General features: G+C 39.0%; 1 protein-coding gene across 7 annotated transcripts in view; it reads right to left on the bottom strand.

Annotated features, from left to right (window-relative positions):
- PLEKHA5 (pleckstrin homology domain containing A5) overlaps positions 1 to 20,935 on the bottom strand; it is a 260,060-nt gene that overhangs the window by 40,095 nt on the left and 199,030 nt on the right. For all 7 annotated transcript variants that reach the window (XM_062194901.1, XM_062194893.1, XM_062194895.1 and 4 more), the window contains 3 exons: positions 10,513 to 10,575; positions 7,456 to 7,536; positions 7,175 to 7,324 (listed from right to left, as the gene is read on the bottom strand). In XM_062194901.1, the coding sequence (XP_062050885.1) occupies positions 7,175 to 7,324; positions 7,456 to 7,536; positions 10,513 to 10,575 (294 nt within the window). The remainder of the gene's footprint in view (positions 1 to 7,174; positions 7,325 to 7,455; positions 7,537 to 10,512; positions 10,576 to 20,935) is intronic.

Raw genomic sequence — 20,935 nt, 5'->3', positions numbered from 1 at the left:
TACAGAGTTTAATACATTATATGAGTATGATATTAAAAATTTTTAACTATGACCACACACACACACACACACACATATATTGTCAAAAAGATATCGCAGATGTACACTAAGGCAATTAAAAAAACGTAGTATCAGCTCAGGGTAGGCGTATGACCTAATGGTTAAGATTTCCACTAACAGAGTGCTTGGGTTCAATTTGTGGCTCCAGCTCCTGACTCCAGCTTCGGGCAATTGTAGACCCTGGGAGTCAGACACAGGACTCAAGTAATTGGGTTCCTACCACCTATATGGGAGACCTGGGCTGAGTTGTCTCTCTCTCTTTGCTTCTTAAAATAATAATAATAAAAAAAAGGGGTAGAAACTTTCAAATATACAATTTTCTTAAAATTACAGGTACCACTTAGGAAACAGCTCTTTTAGTTAAAAGGAAGATAATTTTATGCTATATAATTAAGAGAATGAATTAACTCTTTCATTGTGCAACCATTACAGATGAACCATATAAACTGAAGAAAACCAGGCAAACAGCATGTATTTCATGATTACATTTGAGTATAAAGTTCAAAAACAGGCAAAGTTCATTGACAGTTTAAAAATCAGGGAGGGGTGTTTCTGGGAAGAGATCTGCTGGATTGCTAGTTACTTGAGGTGGATGTTGTCCAGACACCTCATCTGTACATTTTTTTCAGAATATGTTATATTCCAATAAAGGCTAAAAAAGTGTGTGGGAGCAAAGGAAGGGGGATTGCCATAGGAATGGCAGAAAGCTTTGAAGAACCTGACTTAGTCTAAGTTTAGTAAGTGTTGTACAAGTAAATTTCAGTACTGGTTACTATTTTCAATTGTACACTGATGTAAAACTTGGCCACTATGTAGGGGAAACAGCTTAAAGTAGGTCTACAAATTCAGATGCCATGAAATTGCAGATGATCAAAGAAAATCAATAAGGACTATAATATTCAAATTATATAGCTATATATAATTACTATGATCTTTGTTAAAACAAAATATACTCTCCAGCTCTCTGCTAATGCATCTGGAAAAGCAGTGGAAGATGGCCCAAGTGCTTGGGCCCCTGCCACTCATGTGGGAGAGCTGGAAGGAGCTCCTGGCTCCTGGCTTCAGGTCAGCCCAGCTCTGTCTGTTGTAGCCATTTGGGGAGTGAACCAGAGGATGGAAGACCTCTCTCTCTATGCCTCTCCCTCTCTCTCCATTACTCTGCCTTGCAAATAAAACAAAATAAATCTTTTTTTCATCACCTGCTGCCTCCTAGGGTGTGCATTAGCAAGAAGCTGGATTGGAAGCCAGGTGCTCTGCAGGCATCGCAAGCAGCAACTTTTTTTTTTTTTTTTTTTTTGACAGGCAGAGTGGATAGTGAGAGACAGGGAGACAGAGAGAAAGGTCTTCCTTTTTGCCATTGGTTCACCCTCCAATGGCCGCCGCGGCTGGCACATCTCGCTGATCCGAAGCCAGGAGCCAGGTGCTTCTCCTGATCTCCCACGCGGGTGCAGGGCCCAAGGACTTGGGCCATCCTCCACTGCCTTCCCGGGCCATAGCAGAGAGCTGGCCTGGAAGAGGGGCAACCAGGATAGAATCCGGCGCCCAGACCGGGACTAGTACCCGGTGTGCCGGCGCCGCAAGGTGGAGGATTAGCCTGTTAAGCCACAGCGCTGGCCTGCAAGCAGCAACTTTACTGCACCAAACGCCTGCCCTTTTTGCCTCTCACTTCAGTCATGTCTTCTTACTTTTAAATGATGCTATAAATTAATATCCACTACTAAATTTTGGACAATTACAGCACAAGTAATATTGAAGTTAAACTTACAACAATGTTAATGCTTTGATTGCTACCACCGGGCACAGCAATTCTGCCTCGTGGACGACTGAAGCTCTTGATTTCTTTTTATTTTACTTTTTTTTGACAGGCAGAGTGTGGACAGTGAGAGAGAGAGAGACAGAGAGAAGGTCTTCCTTCCATTGGTTCATCCCCCAAATGACTGCTACGGCGCTGCGCCGGTCTGAAGCCAGGAGCCGGTGCTTCCTCCTGGTCTCCCATGCGGGTGCAGGGCCCAAGCACTTGGGCCATCCTCCACTGCACTCCCGGGCCATAGCAGAGAGCTGGACTGGATTTCTGAGGTCAGCCACAGGGAAGGTGATCTGTTTTTACTTTTTTTATGTTACCAAACGAGAAAGAGATTTCTTAGTACATATTTTTAAAATGTCTCATGTGAAAAGTTTTTCTTTTTTTAAAGAGTATTGTCTTTTATGATTTTACTCTTCCTTGTCATAGTTGCTTCTCAAAATCACTACTTCTTTAGTAAGCACATGACATATCTTACTATATATGCTAATAAAAATGACTACTGCCTTTTCCAAACCTAAAAAAATGTTCAAATGGGACCAAATTCAAACTATATAAAGTGAGGATCAGCTAAACCAACCAGAATTATAAAGCTATCTGTTTTTAACACCAAATATCACACAATCTCATCTACAAATATTCTGGTACATATCTTTGGAGAAAATAAACCAAAATGGGACTTATCTAAAAAAATGCTTAATATGTACTCCTCTATAAAACTATTTTTAAATTATCTTGATTCTCCCACTCCTCTCAACTCTTTGGCACTTGTTTGCTGAGTCTGGGTCATTCATTCTGTAGAACTTCTACTCTAGCTCTTGCTAACTGAACTCTGTGGTGTTGCTTGGCATGTGCTCTGTTCTCTGTATTTCCTTTAAACTGATATTTAGATATTGAGGCTCACTGAGGTTTAGATTTGAGTTTCTGGTTAAAGATACCTCACTGGTGCTCCTGGGTACTTCCTAGTGCAGCACATTAGGAAGCTTACTTACAACATGTAGCTCTCTCCTTTTGGAGGATGTTGTATTGTCTTTTTTTTTTTAAACTACAGTTTCTTTTTTTAATTAATTAACTAATTTGAAAGGCAGAGTTACAGAGAGGCAGAGAGAGAGAGAGAGAGAGAAGTGTCTTCCATCTGCTGGTTCACCCTCCAGGTGGCTGCAACGACCAGAGCTCAGCTGATTCAAAGCTAGGAGCCAGGAGCTTCCTCCGGGTCTCCCACGCAGGTTTAGGGGCCCAAGGATTTGGGCCTTCCCAGGCCACAGCAGAGAGCCGGATCGGAAGTGGAGCAGCCAGGACTCAAACCAGTGCTCACATGGGATGCGTGCACTGCAGGTGGCAGCCTCACCCTCTACGCCAGAGTGCCAGCCCAAGGATATTATACAGTATTCATGAAATAACTATTATATTTAAAACCATTCTCTGGGGGGCTGGCGCCATGGCTCACTTGGTTAATCCTCTGCCTGTGGCGCCAGCATCCCATATGGGCGCCACGTTCTAGTCCCGGTTGCTCCTCTTCCAGGCCAGCTCTTTGCTGTGGCCAGGGAAGGCAGTGGAGGATGGCCCAAGTGCTTGGGCCCTGCACCTGCATGGGAGACCAGGAGGAAGCACCTGGCTCCTGGTTTCGGATCAGCGCAGTGCCAGCTGTAGCTGCCATTTGGGGGGTGAACCAGCGGAAGGAAGACCTTTCTCTCTGTCTCTCCCTGTCACAGTCTGTGACTCTACCTGTCAAATAAAATTAAAAAAAAAAAAAAAAATTCTCTGCCTCTCTGTAACTCTGCCTTTCAAATAAATAAATAAATAAATAAATAAATCTTTAAAAAGAAAGAAATAAAACCATACTAAGATCTTTCAAAGAGTATTTCATATAGCTCATGGATGTTGACTGATATGTGAAAAGAGCAAAAACAAAACAAAAATCATACTTTGTTACTGTAACCAGGATTCTCAGTAGCTCTTTAAAACACTGAGAATATATAAAGACATTTAATACGTGAGCATCTCCCTAAGGCAGCTCCTTTTCTCTGCTTCCCCACCCCTGTAAATATATAAGTCTAAATTCTAATATATTCATTGTGGTTTAAAATCTTGGTTTACTCATGGTCCTTCTATCTGGAATCCAGTCTGGAACATAAATAAGTTTAACAGAAGTCACCAGATACCACTTATTAATGGTTTAGTCCTAGACAATTTCTCTGTATCTTAGTTTCTCACGTCAAGAGGTTATTAAGGGGGTGGGTGTTTGTTGCAGGGTTTAAGATGCTACGTGGGCTGCCCTCACATCTTATTGGAGGTCTGGTTTGAGTCCAGACTCCTGTGCTTCCAATCCAGCTTCCTGCTATCTCACATTCTGGGAGGCAGCTCAAGTACTAGGACCTGCATGAGCCACAGGGGTTCCTGGCTCCTGGCTCTGACCTAGACCAGCTCTACTACTTCATATAGTGGTATTGTTTTGCAGTGAGTAACCACAGAAGCTGTGTACCAGCATGAACTCATGATGACTGGGGTCTTCTGATTAAGACTGCTGAGTAAGAGAATCTAGTTTGGACTCTAAGTTCCAGAAAGCCCAAGTTATGTGACTCCATAGTCAGTGAAAGAGAGCAGAAAGTACAGATATCCTAGAATTTAAAGGTTTTTTTTTTTTTTTTTTTAAGATTTATTTTATTTATTTGAAAGAGTTACAGAGAGGTAGAGACAGAGAGAGAGGTCTTCCATCCACTGGTTCACTCCTCAGATGGCTGCAACGGCTGGAGCTGTGCCGATCCACAGCCAGGAACCAGGAGCTTCTTCCAGGGAATACTGCTTTACCTGTTGGCTTGAGCTAATCCTAGTCTCATGTATCTACCTAGCCCTTCAGATGAGAAGATGCTCTCGGAATTGAAGCTTTCATCTGTGGAGGCACTTACGTTACACCTCCACACCTGGGGCTCAGGTTTGACTCAGTGCCATGAACTGATGGAGGAAAGAATCAAAGGAATCCTTTAAAATTCTGCCAGCAGAAATGTCACTCCAAACTAAATCCACTGGACAGTCACTGACTGCCACCTATGCCCAGTATGAAGTTGTGCACATATTAACATTGGTAGTCTGAAGCTGTTAAGTATAAATAAGTTTACAGCAAGGCACAAATAATAGAGTTTGTACTCTATGGTGTAAGACATGTTTTAGAAAAAATATTCAGAGTGTTTACTACAGCCACTGATAGATGCTGAAGGCAAAGAAAAAGACCTCAGGAAAGTGATTATGTAGGGTATCAAGCAGGAAAGGGGATATTCAAACAAGATTAATTTCTATTAAGGGATTTTCAGCAAATTTCTCATCAGGGCTGGAGTTCACCTAGGAATGGAGCACTAGATTCTAAGATGACTGATGAGGTCAAAATCATTAAAACCTCTTGGTAAGTGAAGGAACTTCCTCCCTTCCTTCCTTCCCCTCTTCCTCCCTCCCTCCCTTCCTTCCTCTCAGATTTATTTATTTATTTGAAAGAGTTACACAGAGAAAGAAGGAGAGGCAGAGAGAGAGAGAGGTCTTCCATCAGCTGGTTCACTCCCCAATTGACTGCAACAGTCGAAGCTGAGCAGATTCGAAGATAGGAGCCAGGAGCTTCCTCTGGGTCTCCCACGTGGGTGCAAGGGCCCAAAGACTGGGGCCATCTTCTACTGCTTTCCCAGGCCACAGCAGAGCTGGATCGGAAGTGAAGCAGCCAGGGCTCAAACCGGCGCCCATATAGTATACCAGCATTGCAGGCAGGGGCTTTACCCACTACACCACACGCCACCCCCTCCTCCTTTTTTTTTTTTTTTTTTTTAAGATTTATTTATTCATTTGAAAGAATTACATAGAAGGAGAAAAGGAATTTTCTAAATTGTAATTTCAAGAACAGAGAGCAAATCACTAAATATCAGAGTGGCCCACCATTTTGATTGGAATCGGCTGTCACTGGGCCACTGAGCTTTCCATTTTTAGCTTGGTATTGACAGCTGAACCCCATCTTCCCTAACTTCACACTCCTGGTCCTCTAACAGAAACCCCTATTCCACTCAGCGGGTAGCTCTACTTCTCCACACACGTCCCGACACCCCCATCTCTGTACTGGGGCTCTGCGGGTGACTCTCCACTTCCCCTTTCTTCTTACCCAGGTCTTACTCGTCACCAATTCATCTGCCCAGGGTCTACCTCCTTGCAGTCAATATTTCAGGGGCAAGTGTATTCTTTGAGACTTACTCATTTTATAAAAACCCCTGTAGATTTAAGTCTTTGGGACTACGGTATATCATTCATTAGCTTTGCAACCTTGGGTTAAGTTATATGGCTTGATCATTCAGTGAACTTTAAACGCACATCCTCACAGCGCTGATACAAAGCTAAAACAACAAAGATGAAGGAGACAAGGTTTCTGATCCCAAAGAGCTCACAATGGGAAGGGCATTAGAAATTTAAAAAGTCTATAAACATCACAGTATAATTGAGAGAGTGGAATGGGATAATGGAACTCAACTTAGAGTTTAGAAGGGAAACCATGTTAATATTCTGGTCTCTCCCAGCTTGGAAAGTGCCCTCTCAGTTCAAAGGGTAAGTGGCTCCCTAAACAGCCTCTCAAAGGCACAGGCAGGGGTGTGTTAGTCACATTCCATGACAGTGCTTTCTGCTAGGGTCTCTCTTTCCAAAGGCAGCTTAGGCAGGTGCTTTGACCACATGTGGAGTTGATCACATCAGAGCACTTCCCAAAGCAGACTGTTTGAACATAAAACTCAACCAGGAAACTCTGTAAGACTTTCAGATTTGGTAATCCCAACAGACACAAAATTACATGACTGTGGGTTAAAAAGTTCTGCTAATTTTATTTCTTCCTCAAACCTATCACATAAACTTAGATCATAATGCTGGTATGAAACGTTAATTGTGATGGTGTCATACTTCAAAGCCTTTCATAGGTGCCTTTTATTGAAATGATTGGTCAAATAAGTCCAATCATCACTTTCCCAAAATCATTCTAAATGCCCTAAAATCCATGAAATATTTATTTTCCTAATGCAATCAGTTTCAACATATTTAAGAATTTTTACTTGTATAATACATAAGAACAGGACTACTTATTATCGTTGTAAAATACCCATCTCACAAATAAGATGCCTACTAATTACAGAAATAAAGATCACCCTTTTTATTCTGACGTTGTTAAAGACAAGTGTACTAATAATAACTTATTATCATAAAGAACAATCCCCAAAACAGTACAACTAAATAGCAAAAAGAAAAGGAAGAACTGTAGAACATTTCAGTGACTTTACAAGGGAAAAAAAATCTACTTACGGCAGTGGCCCGAGAGAGTTCCCGACACGTGCTAAGCAGTCCGTTTTGCAAATCGTCTCTCTGTAACACCACCGTCTGAATGGCTGCTGGGTTATCTGAATTCATTTCTATCTCTTGGCTGGCTGATAGCAAAGCTTGCTCAAGCGTGTACTGTTATAATGAAAGGAGTGATACTTAATGTTTTGCATCATCGAATTAATTCTTTTTACTTGAGTTGTCAGTGTTTGATAATCATCATATAAAGTAACATCCATTGCAGATAATAAACATAATTGTCCTACTTTCTCCTTGTGGAGCTGCTGGAGTTTCTCTTCCAGAGCATGGACCACTTTATCTTGTTCACACAATCGGCTTAATTTGGCCTAGGTTACAAGAAAAGATGTCTTTTGTTAGCAATTTGTTTTTTTAATTTTTTTTAAAATTTTTCCTATAACTGGAAGAAGGTTTATCATCTAAACCTGACATGAAATAACTGTGTCAATCTTTAGTTTAATCACTACAGTCAAAATTAAAACACAGTTTCAAAGGAACACTTACATGGTATGTACGCAGAATAAAGTGAAAAAGCATTTCGAACATACAAGGGGTCTTCAAAAAGTCCAGGAAAAATGCATATTATGAAAAACCTATGCACAGATTCAAAAAGTTTTTTTTAAATTAAAAAATTTTTTTTTGGACAGGCAGAGTTAGACAGTGACAGAGAGAGAGAGAGAAAGGACTTCCTTCCGTTGGTTCATCCCTCAAACGGCCGCTACGACCGGTGTACTGTGCCGATCCAAAGCCAGGAGCCGGGTGCTTCCTCCCGGTCTCCCATGCAGGTGCAGGGTCCAAGCACTTGGGCCATCCTCCACTGCCTTCCCTGGCCACAGCAGAGAGCTGGACTGGAAGAGGAGCATCCGGGACAGAACCGGCACCCCAACCGGGACTAGAACCTGGAGTACTGGTGCTACAGGCAGAGGATTAGTCTAGGGAGCCGCGGCGCAGGCCTCAAAAAACTTTTTGTACCCAAATAAGTTTATCTTTTAATTCCATTTCCCATGAACTTTTGAAGTGCCTTTGTAGTAATCAAGTGGTTTATTCGATTAACATTTTAATGTGGTTAAAACTTTCCCCCTACAATCTGTTGGACAGGTTAAGTGACGCATGCGGTTCTTAATTAAAACACCAGCTGAATCATTCTATTTAGAATTACGCTCTTAGAGGCTGACGTTGCGGCACAGTTAAGCTGTTGCCTCAAATGCTGGGATGACACAAGGGCACTACTTCCAGTCCAGCTCGATGCTTATGGCCTGGGGAAAGCAGTGGAAGATGATCCAAGTGTTTAAGTATTTGGGTCCCTGTACCCACATGGGAGACCAGGATGGAGTTCCTGGCTCCTGGTGTTTGCCTGGCCCAGCCCCGAGCTGTTGTAGCCATTTGGGGAGTGAACCAGAGGGTGGAAGACCTTTCTCTTTCTCTCTCTGTAACTCTACCTTTCAAATAAATAAGTAACTCTAATTTTTTTATTAAAAAAAATTATACCCTTTGATTTTTAGAATATATAAACAAAAGATGGATACCAGGGGTGGGCATTTGGTATGCAGTTAGGATGCCACTTCAGATGCCCACATTCAGTATGAGAATGTCTGGGTTTAAGTCCTGGCTCTGCTTCCAATTCTAGCTTCCTGTTGATGTGCACCCCAGGAAGCAGCAGGTGATGTTCCCTGCCATGGGAGACCCTAACTGTGTTCTGGGCTTCTAGCTTGTCCTGGCTACTGGGGGCATTTGGGGAGTGAACCAGCAGATATGAGATTCCTGTCTTTCAACTAAATTACACAGATAATATTTTAGAAACTGTTTTAACAAAATGTTTCTAATAGTGTTGATATAAATATTGCTAACAGAAAAATCACTTTGAACAGTTTCATGTTTTAAATTCTCAGTACTACTCTAATTTTTAAATTATAAAAATGTGAGAAGACATTCTAATAAAATTTTAAGGGTTCTTCTAATTCCTCAAAATAAAACCCCTGGAAAAATTGGAAATGCTTGTAACTTTATGGTATAATGACAAGTAAGCAGGAAATGTGACTTTACTTCCTTTGCCATTTATCTACTAAAATAACTATGTTATCTTTGCCAGGCAGCAAGACTCAAACTGTAAGTTAAAGTACTGAAATGAGATGCAGGCACAACTCAGTGGCATAAAAGCAGGGGAAATGAGGGATCGATGCCTGGCAAATCAGCAATCTAAAGTTGATTTAAAAACAGCTAAATTTAATTTAAAAGGAAGCAATGACAGAATTTCTAGAGGCTGACAATTTTCAACAAGACAAAGTAATTTTTTGATCACCAATTCTCCATAACTATTTTTAACATCAGAAAGTTTTTAATTCTTACTTAAGTGATGTTTAATATGTTCCACTGCTAACTGGGGTGGGAGGTAGATGGAGGTAGTAGGGAGTGAAGGGTTGAGAGCAATAATCTAATAACAAAAGAAAGGAAAATGTTAATTTTTTTTTTTTTTTGGACAGGCAGAGTGGATAGTGAGAGAGAGAGAAACATAGAGAAAGGTCTTCCTTTTCCGTTGGTTCACCCTCCAGATGGCTGATACGGCTGGTGCGCTGGCCGATCCAAAGCCAGAAGCCAGGTGCTTCTCCTGGTCTTCCATGCGGGGTGCAGGTCCCAAGGACTTGAGCCATCCTCCACTGCCTTCCTGGGCCATAGCAGAGAACTGGCCTGGAAGAGGGGCAACCGGGATAGAATCTGGCGTCCCTACCGGGACTAGAACCCGGTGTGCTGGCGCCGCAAGGCGGAGGATTAGCCTGTTAAGCCACGGTGCCGGTCAGGAAAATGTTAACTTTAATGTTATTTTGGAGGGTGTGGGAAGAAGCTTTTTTTAGGGGGAGCGTCATACTTATTCCCACTGCTTTGGCAGAGAAAGTGACAATAGTATTTTTTAAAAAAATCTTTGACAAATGATTATCTATTTTCATTTATTTGAAAGGCAGAGCAACACAGAGAGACAGAGAAACAGAGACAGAAAAATAGCTAGAGATCTCCCATTCACTGGTTCACTCCCCAAATGCTTCCAATAGCCAGGTATGGGCCAGGCTGATGCCCAGAAACCTGGAACTTCATCTAGGTCTCCCACTTGATGGTAGAGGTCCAGCCCAAGAACTTCAGCCGTCACCCTCGGCCACCCAGGTGCATCAGCAGAAAGCTGGATTGGAAGTGGAGTAGCTGGGACACAAACTGGCACTCTGATATTGGACAAGGGCATCCCAAGAGACGGCTTAACCTGCTGCACCACAACACCCACCCCAAGCATTCCTAATACTTATCATACTAATACTTACATCAATATCTACTTCTTCAGGTCTGTATTTGTATAATGTGCCTCTACATTCATCTTGTGACAGCTATAAGGAAAAATGCCACATGGCAATTTTAAAGATTGTATTTAAAAAATATACATGACAGTCCACAGTTAAGATTTTAAATTTATACTAAGTATATAACAATTCTTACACATTCAGAAATTTAATTCAAACACAGATCATTATAACTGTAGAAAATTATTTAACAATGATACAATATGCAAGATACAGAAGAACAATGTTAAGCTGGCCAAACACAGTCAATACGGCACCTTACATTCTCCATTTTGAAGACACACATTATTTTAATGAAAAGCTGACAAATACATCATAGCAACTGTATCAAATCAAATACCGGAATCAAGCAGAGTTCCACAGTCAAAACCGCCCCTCACGGTGTACACATAATCACACACTGTGTATGTGTACACTCAAATGCCAACACGTCATCGTACAGCTTTACTAACAAAGCCTGAACGTACTGCATACATATACATAGTATAGAAACACACATACACAATAGAGACTTATCTTGTTCTTCTGTCTTAAGAACTAAAAGATAATGGAGGAAAAGGATGGTTTAATTGCAAAGAGGAAAATAAAATGGCATCAAACCGAAAGCCTAGGTTACAAACTACGGACAGTCCAATTTCATATAGTGTTTGCATTGGCTGACGGCATTACTACTATCATATGGCAAGGAATTTTAACTTAGTGCATTTAAACATCCCTTTATTCAACTTTTCTAAATACTGTGCAGTCACAGAAACCCTCATTTCTGCCTGTGCTTACCAAGACTTCAACGGCTGTCCCAATCAGTCATACCACAGAATTTCACTATCTTTCTTCTCTGTAGATTTTCTATTGACAGCTACATACTAAAAAAAAACATACTAGGAAAAACTGAACTGAGGCTCACTGCATGCTTATCAAATGGCACACTGTTTCTCGAGGTGGGGATGGGAATTCAATGTCCCAACCATAACTCTAGTTTAGAAAATTAAATTTCACATACACATATATAAATACGTAAGAACAAATGATGACACCTGTATGTGTTCTCTCTGAAAAACTGCTTCTTAGTTATAGCTGTATAAGGGAAAATCATTTAAACAGCAGATAACTCTGCATCTAGCAAAGAAAAGGTTTAAAACATAAACACTCAACCACACAATAAATCTTGGATTTACGTTTTTCACTTCAGTTCATTATATTCACATACCTCATGCAAACGAATCTGTGATTATTAAGGGTATGCAGTGATTATTAAACCACAAAACTTTTATAGAAATGAATATTACATGAAAAATGAATTTAATGGCAAAAGTCAGAATTCTTGAGCACTAGTTTATAGAAAGTGATAGACTGTTATTCTAAATGGAAGCACCTAGATACAATAAAATTATACTCCTACCAGAGAAAACTAATGAGAAACAAGCTTGATTCGATACTTAACCAAAAAGTAAGACAACGTCAAGATGATATTTTTCATAATAATAAAAAATTAAAGATGATAGACCTTAAGCTACTAAGATGTTCAAATACATTTTGCTTAATATTTAAAGTTAAATGCAAAACAGCTTTACTAAGTCATGGAATTTGAATCTAACTAGTGGACATTGCTACATGTAGACTAAAATATGAATTGTATCCTATACCCCGAGGGTCAGGAGAAAACAAAGACTGTATATCAAAATGGAAAAAGTCATGTGTAGCCAGTATTTTGTTATTTAGGGAATCTTACTATAGGTTGAATTCCATATCAGTTGGCTTATTATAAAAAAGGAAAATATCTAGTGTATAGTTCCAACTTCAGAGTTGAAACTTAGTCATATTACATATATACCAGAATTATTTTTGTTATATCTATTTTAGTGCCTTGAAAATTTTCTTTAAACTTTTAACTAAATTATTCAACAAATATATTATTCATTAGTTACAAATTAACCAAATTCCTAATCAAATTGACCTTATATATTACTTTATGTGTCAGAAAATAGGTATAAATTTATTTTTAAAAAGCCTTATAAATACAATTTAAAGTTTGTTATTTTGTTCAGTATGAAAATCATACTTAGAAAAATATAAATTTGGATAAGCATTCTGATTAAATCAATGTATACATATTTAAGTTTTTGGTAATGTTTTTTATCACTGAAAAAAATTCATCTGTAGCAAAAGAAATTTTGATTTGTATACACTTCCCTTTGATGTCCTTAGAAACACCAGAAGAGCAAATGAAAAAGTTGTCTCTGTAGAAATTACATAAAGTGGAGCAGTACCCAAACCTCAACTGAAAGGTGTACGATATGGATTTTACTGTCTATGTAAGGAATTGCTGTGCTATATTTTGTTTAGAAAGCTGGAATGCTTTCATAAGATATCTAGCAATGTTTTTGTAAAAAACCATCTTGGCATTAAGTTAAAACAAAATTATTTGTTGATTAAAATTCAACTTTCTTTCATATCCCTTAGGTATGTGAACTATATTCATATATATTTTAAGGCATAGGAATATACACACAAACTCCACAAAGGATTTTTGGGGAAATATTTTTCAATTTGATAAAATTGGATGCATCTGATGAAAGCTAAAAAAAGCTTTTCAGTCTTTGGAATTCATGGAAATGAGTCTGTATCTTTTAGAACAATTATTCTTCAAGTGCCTAATTTCACGGATACTAATCACGTTATGAAAACAGTGGGATAAAACTGTAACAGTGAAAGGTAGTGGAATGACTGATACATGCACAGGATATATTACTGGATGCACACTTACTCAGCATTTGTTTCAATTCAGTTTTAGGTCTTTTTATTTTACCAATTTTAAAAAATTGACCCTGAGTAAATTTCTCAGCTGTCCTTCTAGAAGCAAGTGCAGATGTGAAGGTGATTCTGAGCCAGGAACTGAGTCAGAAAAATGCTGTCCCATCTAAACATCAGGTAGCTACGGTCACACCACTAGAATGCAAACAGGGGAACTGGCAGTGTACGGTGCAAACTTTCATGAAGATGTTCTCTGCATAATAACAGAATAAGGGAAGCTTGGAGAAAAAAAGCAACATCTACTTTTAATTTGTGCAAATTTATACATGGAGCTCAAGAAATGTATCTAGTGCTTTTCTCCACCAAAAATGCTCTGCAATAATTAAGTCCTTTACTGACTGATTAAAAAAGTAAGGCAGCCTGAAGTCTCCTTGGCCTTTTCCACACTGAGGGTTAATATTGACTTCCTGCTAACTGGCTGCTTGGCCACACCCAGGCATAGCTGCCATCAGACCCTCAGATCTCCCTGTTGTGCAACTATAGTTTCCTTCTTTCAAGTATTAATATGCAGAAATATATCTCTACACATCTATTGTTCTTTTAGTATTCAAGGCCAGTGATGCTACATATGTAAGGTCAGTCTTGGACATCTGCACACTGAAAGACTCCAATCAGAACATTTAGTGTAAATGAGTAACTTAAATCATCAGTGAGCTCTACATTATCAACCTTGAATGCTGACTATGATAAAAAAAAATTGAGACTATCATTCTTATCTAAAATATGCGAAGGGCTGGCATTGTAGTGCTGTGGGTTAAGCTACCACTTGTGATGCTGGTATCCCATATGTTGGTTCTAGTCCTGGCTGCTCTGTTTCCAATCTACCTTCCTGCTATTGTACCTAGGAAGGCAGAGGAAGACAGCTCAAGTACTTGGATATCTTTCACTCATGTTGGAGACCAATATGGAGTTCCTAGCTCCTGGCTTTGGCCTAGCTCTGCCCTGGCTGTTGTGACCACTTGAGGAGCGAATCAGCAGATGGAAGACCTCTGTTTGTCTCTCTCTAGCTCTTTCAAATAAATAAATTTTTAAAAATGTGAAAATGAAAACATAGCCTATTACATTAAAATACCTTTGTTCTCATGTCAATTTAGCCATATAAAATGCTAATGTTTTACTGACTGCTTTCTGGCACTGAAAATGGTATCAATTTTAGAGCGAATGTTAATGTTCTCAGAGTGGCACTTTGAAATGGAGTGTTATAGTTCTACAATATGGTGACTTTCAGAAAAGAACTTTCTTTTGAAAAGTAAAGCTGTTTAACTTTAAATATTTAGTATCTTGTGTACTCTTAATTGCAAATTAAAGACTATTTGAAGCACATAATGTAATTTAAATATTTTCTAACCTGGGCTCAAAAATGAAAGAGGCATTTCACCAACTCTTAGCAATTTCCCAGTAGCACGGCCCCAAGGTACAGACCCAAAACCATCAAACCAAAGGCCTTGAAAGCCAACGTGAGCTTAAGGTGCTTCCTTTTTTCTAGGTGCTTTTAGGTATTTTAATCAAAATCCGTATTCATTTTTCATGTTAGTTAATCTTCTTCTGCATGATTTTAAAATATTTGAACAGATCATAGGTCAGAGTAACCTGAGGGAGTTGAAGTGGAAAGAAGCTGACGTTGTGAAACACACAGCTAGGAACACCGAGACTATGAAAAACAACAAAGCTGGAGAGAAATGTGTATGACTTCTTTTGCAGATCTGCAGATTATCAAAGTTCCTAAATCAATGCCAGGCAACTCCATGACACGTAGTTTGAATTAGAGAAAAGGACAGGGCAAAGAAGGATTCTCCTGATCACCTTGCAGGAATGGTAACCACACGGGGAGAAGAGGCTCCCAGTCTGTTAAAGAAATGGCTATGTTTAGATTTTACCCCATCTAGTACACAAACAAGATTTACATAACACCCATACAAATACAATCTATTCCTGAGACACAGAGGTGGGTATGGAGGACTGCCTTGAAAAGAAAATATTTTTACAGAGGGTTTTCCCTAAACATCAGTTGTAATGCTCTTGGAATTAATAAAAATACATGATAATCTAGTGAAAAAATTTGCACATGTACTGCAGACCTCCAAGTATGTAGCAATCAGATACTCTATACAAAAACTTCAGGAAAATGGCACACTTAATATTCAACGGCAACACGTTCAGCGAAGCCATGCTAAGAAGACTGCAGCATCTTGAAAAGCATGGATGAGTTGTGGGTTTCAAAAAAAAACAGAAACAAAAAAACAGAAACAAAAAATAAAATGAGTAAAACACCGATGCGATGAGTGAATCTGAGGGTAAACCAAAAGTATCACTGAGGGGTTTGCAGATGAGAAAGCAGTATCATTCACTGTCCAAGACCTTACTTGCTGGTACAGTTGTGGTCTTAGCGCCGAGTTCTCAATCATTGTGTGAACCATGGTGATAATAGGTTCATTTTCTTTCATCTATTTCAAATCAGGAGGAGCATACAGCAAACATCAGTTTACAGCATAGCTAGATTTGAAAGACGACACTGTAAATATAGCCTCTACTTTAATATCTTCCTGATAGTGCAGTTCACATATCACCCCATGGATGTACAATTTAATTTATACAAACCATTTCAGACAAGCATTAAATGCTGTAAAATACTACCAAGGTTACCCAAAAGCTTATTAATGGCAATATTGCCACAACAAGGTTTTACATTATAATAATATTCAGTGAATAGCATATTTCAACATTCACTAGGATAAACTGAGTAAGCATCACACTTCAAGGACAAACTGAAGAGTGATAACCTATGAACTTGGACGAAAATGGCATCACTGAACTGATTACTTATTCAGCAATAAAGGTGAAATGATATTCAGTTCTTTACAAGATTAATCGGAAAAAAAATCTAGTTTTCTACAAACATCAAAATTTTAATATTCAACATATCCTGCCATTTAACCACACATCTTATTGAAATTAGGCTTGACAGACACTTACACATACTCTTTTGATTGTCCTCACAGTTTAAGAGCATATGCAGATTTAGTCAAGGGCATTCCAACTAACCATGTTCAGCAAACACTCAGTGTATCTCCTAAGCTCTCACACAGGTAGGCTGAACCATGTTTTACATTTCCAGCTATGCTGCACTTAATTACTGCCTCTAGAAGAATTTGTTTTAGCCGGCTCTGTACTCAAAATACTCAAAAGATGATCACTATTACAAAGTAAAAGGCCAAGAAAATTTTTACTATTCATAAGTAGATAGGTCTGTTCATAGTTTTAATTTGTGACACCTGGCTAAATAATTTGAATCACCCTTATTATAGAAAAATAATTTCTATCATGGTTAACAAATTCGACTTCAATGATTTAGCTAAGCATACATAACACAAGTTAATTAACCTTAATAAATGTACAATATGAGACAAAACTAAACTTTGAAAACTACGCTTGGATAATTTTGTCCTCAACCTAGTTAGCAATGCTTTACACAACAAAGTTTATTTGGTTGTCAAATTAGAAATCTCCTGTGACTTTTCTACCCTTTGTCCATTCAGGTAAGAAAGCACATGCATGCCATTTTATAGTATCCCAGTTAAAAGTTTCATTCAGCTAAGCCATTATATTCCAATCTATGTATCCACAACCTCTTTTTGGGCTAGAGGGATTTTTTTAAAACCAGTTTCACTGAAGGATAAATTCACAAATCTTAGCTGTATAGGTCAATGACTTTTGACAGAAGTGTACACCCATGCAATCACCACAAGCAAGATGAAGACCCCTTCCACCGACCTTCATGTCCATTACCACCAATCTGTACCTTCTCCTCTCTCCTAGATATCCATCCAAGCTCTATCACTAGAAAGTAATTTTACCTGTCAGATCAATTAATTAGCTAATTAATTATAATTTCAGTATTTGGAAACAAACGTTAGGGTGAATTAAAGTCTTATTTTTTCCCGCGATGTTACTCAATAAGGCCTCAAGGCTTTTATGGGTAAGTGATATCCTCTGTACATATGAAACACTGTAGCACAGGATCAAGTTTTTACAAGTTAGAAAGTAGCTTATAAATACATAATTACATATTAAATTTTCCTTTAGAACAATAAACTCTTATAAAAATTCCAGACCTCTTTATATTTTTAAAGTTCTCTCTAGGTTTTATAAGGGAGTGTTAGTTATTTTATCATCATCAAATACTGATCTTAGAATAAAGCATAGCTGCTTTTTCTTTTGGTATATTTTACTGCACTGACACAAAGTTCGAATAATACAAGTTCCTTATCTATCTATTTTTAGCACAATATAATTTTAATTTTCAAAACAGTTTTGTCTAGAACCACTACTACCTCAGAGATTCTGGGGAGTAGAAGGTGAGGTGGTCCAGAGCATGAATGTACTAAGAAATAATGGAGATTGGACAGTATCCAAATGTAAAGGACACTCAAGGTCAAACTGAAATTGCCTGCCAAGTCTCAGAAAGTAGCGAAATGAGCCGCTGTGTCAAATGGTATCACTCACTCCTTATTTAGTGCAGCACTTGGTGAGGCTAAATATACACCTATTTATAGGGATGTTGAGCTTATGTATCAAAGATCATTACATATTTAGTCAATGAGAAGACATCTTTGGAAGAAGAAACTGACTCAGGTACAGAAAAACTAAAAGCAGAAAGAACATCTAAAATTACAAACTGCAGAGTGTCTTGGAAATCATTTCTCGAGTTAAATATTTGAAATATATACAGATTAAGTTCGCTAACACTAAAACAGGAAGGCACCTTTGGAAGTGGATAAATAAGTAAACAAAAGAAATGAAAAAGGTTAGCAATTATTTTAACTTGTGGCAGTGTGGATAATCTGTATTTTTCTTTCCCTATATTTCTTCACATTTCCTAAAATTTCCACATTGAGTAGATATTGCTTTTCCAATAAAAAAAGTTAATAAAGAGTCATGGATAAAAATTATATAAAGCTGAAATAAAACCAAATTAATGAAACCATATGTTCCAGCAAACACCCCATGGTGACACAGAGTGGCTAAGAAACACTCATGATGATGGGGCTGGCGCTGTGGCACAGCAGGTTAACGCACTGGCCTGAAGCACCAGCATCCCATATGGGCGTCGGTTCGAGACCCGGCAGCTCCACTTCTGATTCATCTCTCTGCTGTGGCCTGGGAAAGCAGTGGGAGATAGCCCAGGTCCTTGGGCCCCTGCACCCGCGTGGGAGACCTGGAAGAAGCTCCTGGCTCCTGGCTTTGGAAAGGCGCAGCTCCGCCCGATGAGGAGCGGAGTGAACCATTGGATGGAAGACCTCTCTCTCTCTCTCTCTCTCTCTCCTCTCTCTGTATAACTCTGACTTTCAAATAAATAAATAAATCTTTAAAAAAAAAAAAAAGAAACACTCATGTTGGGGGCTGGCATTGTGGCGTAGCAGGTAAAGCTGTGCTTATATCACTGGCATTTGGGTGCTGGTTCAAGTCTCAGTTGTTCCATATCCAATCCAGCTTCTTGTTCATGTGCCTGGGAAAGCAGCAGAGAATGGCTTGAGTGTTTGGGCCCTGCACCTATGTGGGAGACCTGGAAGAAGCTCTTGGCTCCTGGCTTTGGATCAGCCCAGCTTCGGCTGTTGCAGCAAATGGGGGTGTGCACCAGTGGATAAAAGTCTCTCACATACACTTTCTCTCTCTCTCTCCATAACTCTGCCTTTCAAATGAATCTTAAAAAACAAAAAACAAATAAAAAACCCCCAAAAATCTTTCCTCTTGTACGTACCATTAAAAAAAAAAGAAAGAAAAAGAAAAACTCAAGACAGCACCCTGTTTTCATATGTTCAAGGCAGGGGCCAAGGTAGAAGAGCCAGGCTGGAGTCCTCCAGTGAAGTGAGCTTCCATGCACGGAGGTCTATTCTAGAGCTCTGTTCTCACTACCTTTCCTCTGTCTTCTGCATCTGTAACCACACTAGCACTTAATGGAAGAAAGGTTAACGAACTGAAAAAATCAAGCTCTGTAACTGATTTGTAAATACTTATGACCACCTTGTGATACCTCTTTTCCTTTTTACTACTGGCTGCATCTGAAATAATGTTCAAGTCTGTTTAGATCAATGGTTCTTAATCCACATTAGGATCACTTGGGGATCTTTAAAAGAATAGATGCTCCAATTCCCTGATAAATGGGCAGGTTAGTGGTCTTGAATGTGGTGGCTTACTTCCTGCATATGACCTGTAACAGCAGATGTCAATTAAATATGCTAATCAGGGTCCAATACAAGGGGAGTTTTGCTATTATTAAGTATTTCCAAATATACTCTAGAAATAGGCTAGTGGTTCCCTTCACTAACTTTGAAATATTCTATATGTATTTTATTTTAAAAAAACCTCATTTCAGAAGTTTTAAATCTACAAAACTAAAATTGTGAGGTAGTAATACAAAGAGTTCCCATATATCTTTTACCCTAGTTCTCTAACTAGCATCTTCGTGGTGATTAATGAGCCACAATGACCCATACACTGATTCTTTTATGGTCTATGAGAATCCTAGAAACTGTTATGATAGTTAACAGCCTATGTATTTTTTCTCTAAAGATTTATTTATTTATTTGAAAGTCAAAGTTATAATGTGAATGGGAGAGACAGAGAGAGGAGAGAGATCTTCTACCCTCTGGTTCACTCCTCAAGTGCCCACAATGACCGGCGCATGGTCAGGCTGAAGCCAGGAGCCAGGAGCTTCATCTGAGTCTCCTATGTGGGTGCAGAGGCTCAAGCACTTAGGCCATCCTCCACTGCTTTCTTAGGTGCATTAGCCGGGAGCTGGATTGGAAGTGGAGCAGGCGGGACTCAAACCAGAGACCATATAGGATGCTGGTGCTGTAGATGGTGGTTTAATCTGCTGAGAAACAGTGCCAGGCCTTATATTTTGTTTTGAGAAATCAGAGTAAGAGAAAGGCTAATTAGTACATGTAGGATGTTTAATAATTTACCGAAAATGAATTTGATGTCTGGATTCCAGCTTTAATTTCTTCTTTGAAGTAATATCTAATATAGGCTTGGGTTTTAGTTAATTGTTAAATTACAAAGCTATTATAAAATGCTCACTATTTCATAACAAAAGAGAATGTATAATTTAGGCATTACACAATTTTTGTGATTAATTTCAGCATTGCATAAGAAAACATACGTGGAACACCTTGGAAATACACTTAAGTAACGCCAACGCATTTGTTCACTACAAAAACACCTATTTTCAGTTGAATTTTTGAAATCCAAATGCTTACAAAAACTCTTAAGAAAATCTGGTACCTAACCCTAGCTTCTTTTTCAGTTTTGAGGAATGCTGGGCTAATAGGAATATCTGGACCTTACAACCCCACCTTCAAAAACAGTGAATGGGATTCTATAACCATACTTGCTAAAATCTCCAGCAGAACTTCTCAGCTGACACAAGTAACAAGCTGTGTGAGGGCAGGGCCTGGCTCAGCCTCTGTAGGTCTAGCTCCCTCCCGGCAGGGTCAGAGTTCACAAGAGCAGCCTCCGGGTGAGCGCACTGTCTTCTGCTTCAGAACACCTAGGCTTTTTTCTTTCGTTAGTGTTT

Source organism: Lepus europaeus, chromosome 6 (genome assembly GCF_033115175.1).
Source record: "Lepus europaeus isolate LE1 chromosome 6, mLepTim1.pri, whole genome shotgun sequence".
Classification (NCBI taxonomy): Eukaryota; Metazoa; Chordata; class Mammalia; order Lagomorpha; family Leporidae; genus Lepus; species Lepus europaeus.
The sequence above is the reverse complement of the archived record's forward strand: the minus strand, read 5'-3'. Positions and strand labels throughout refer to the sequence as shown.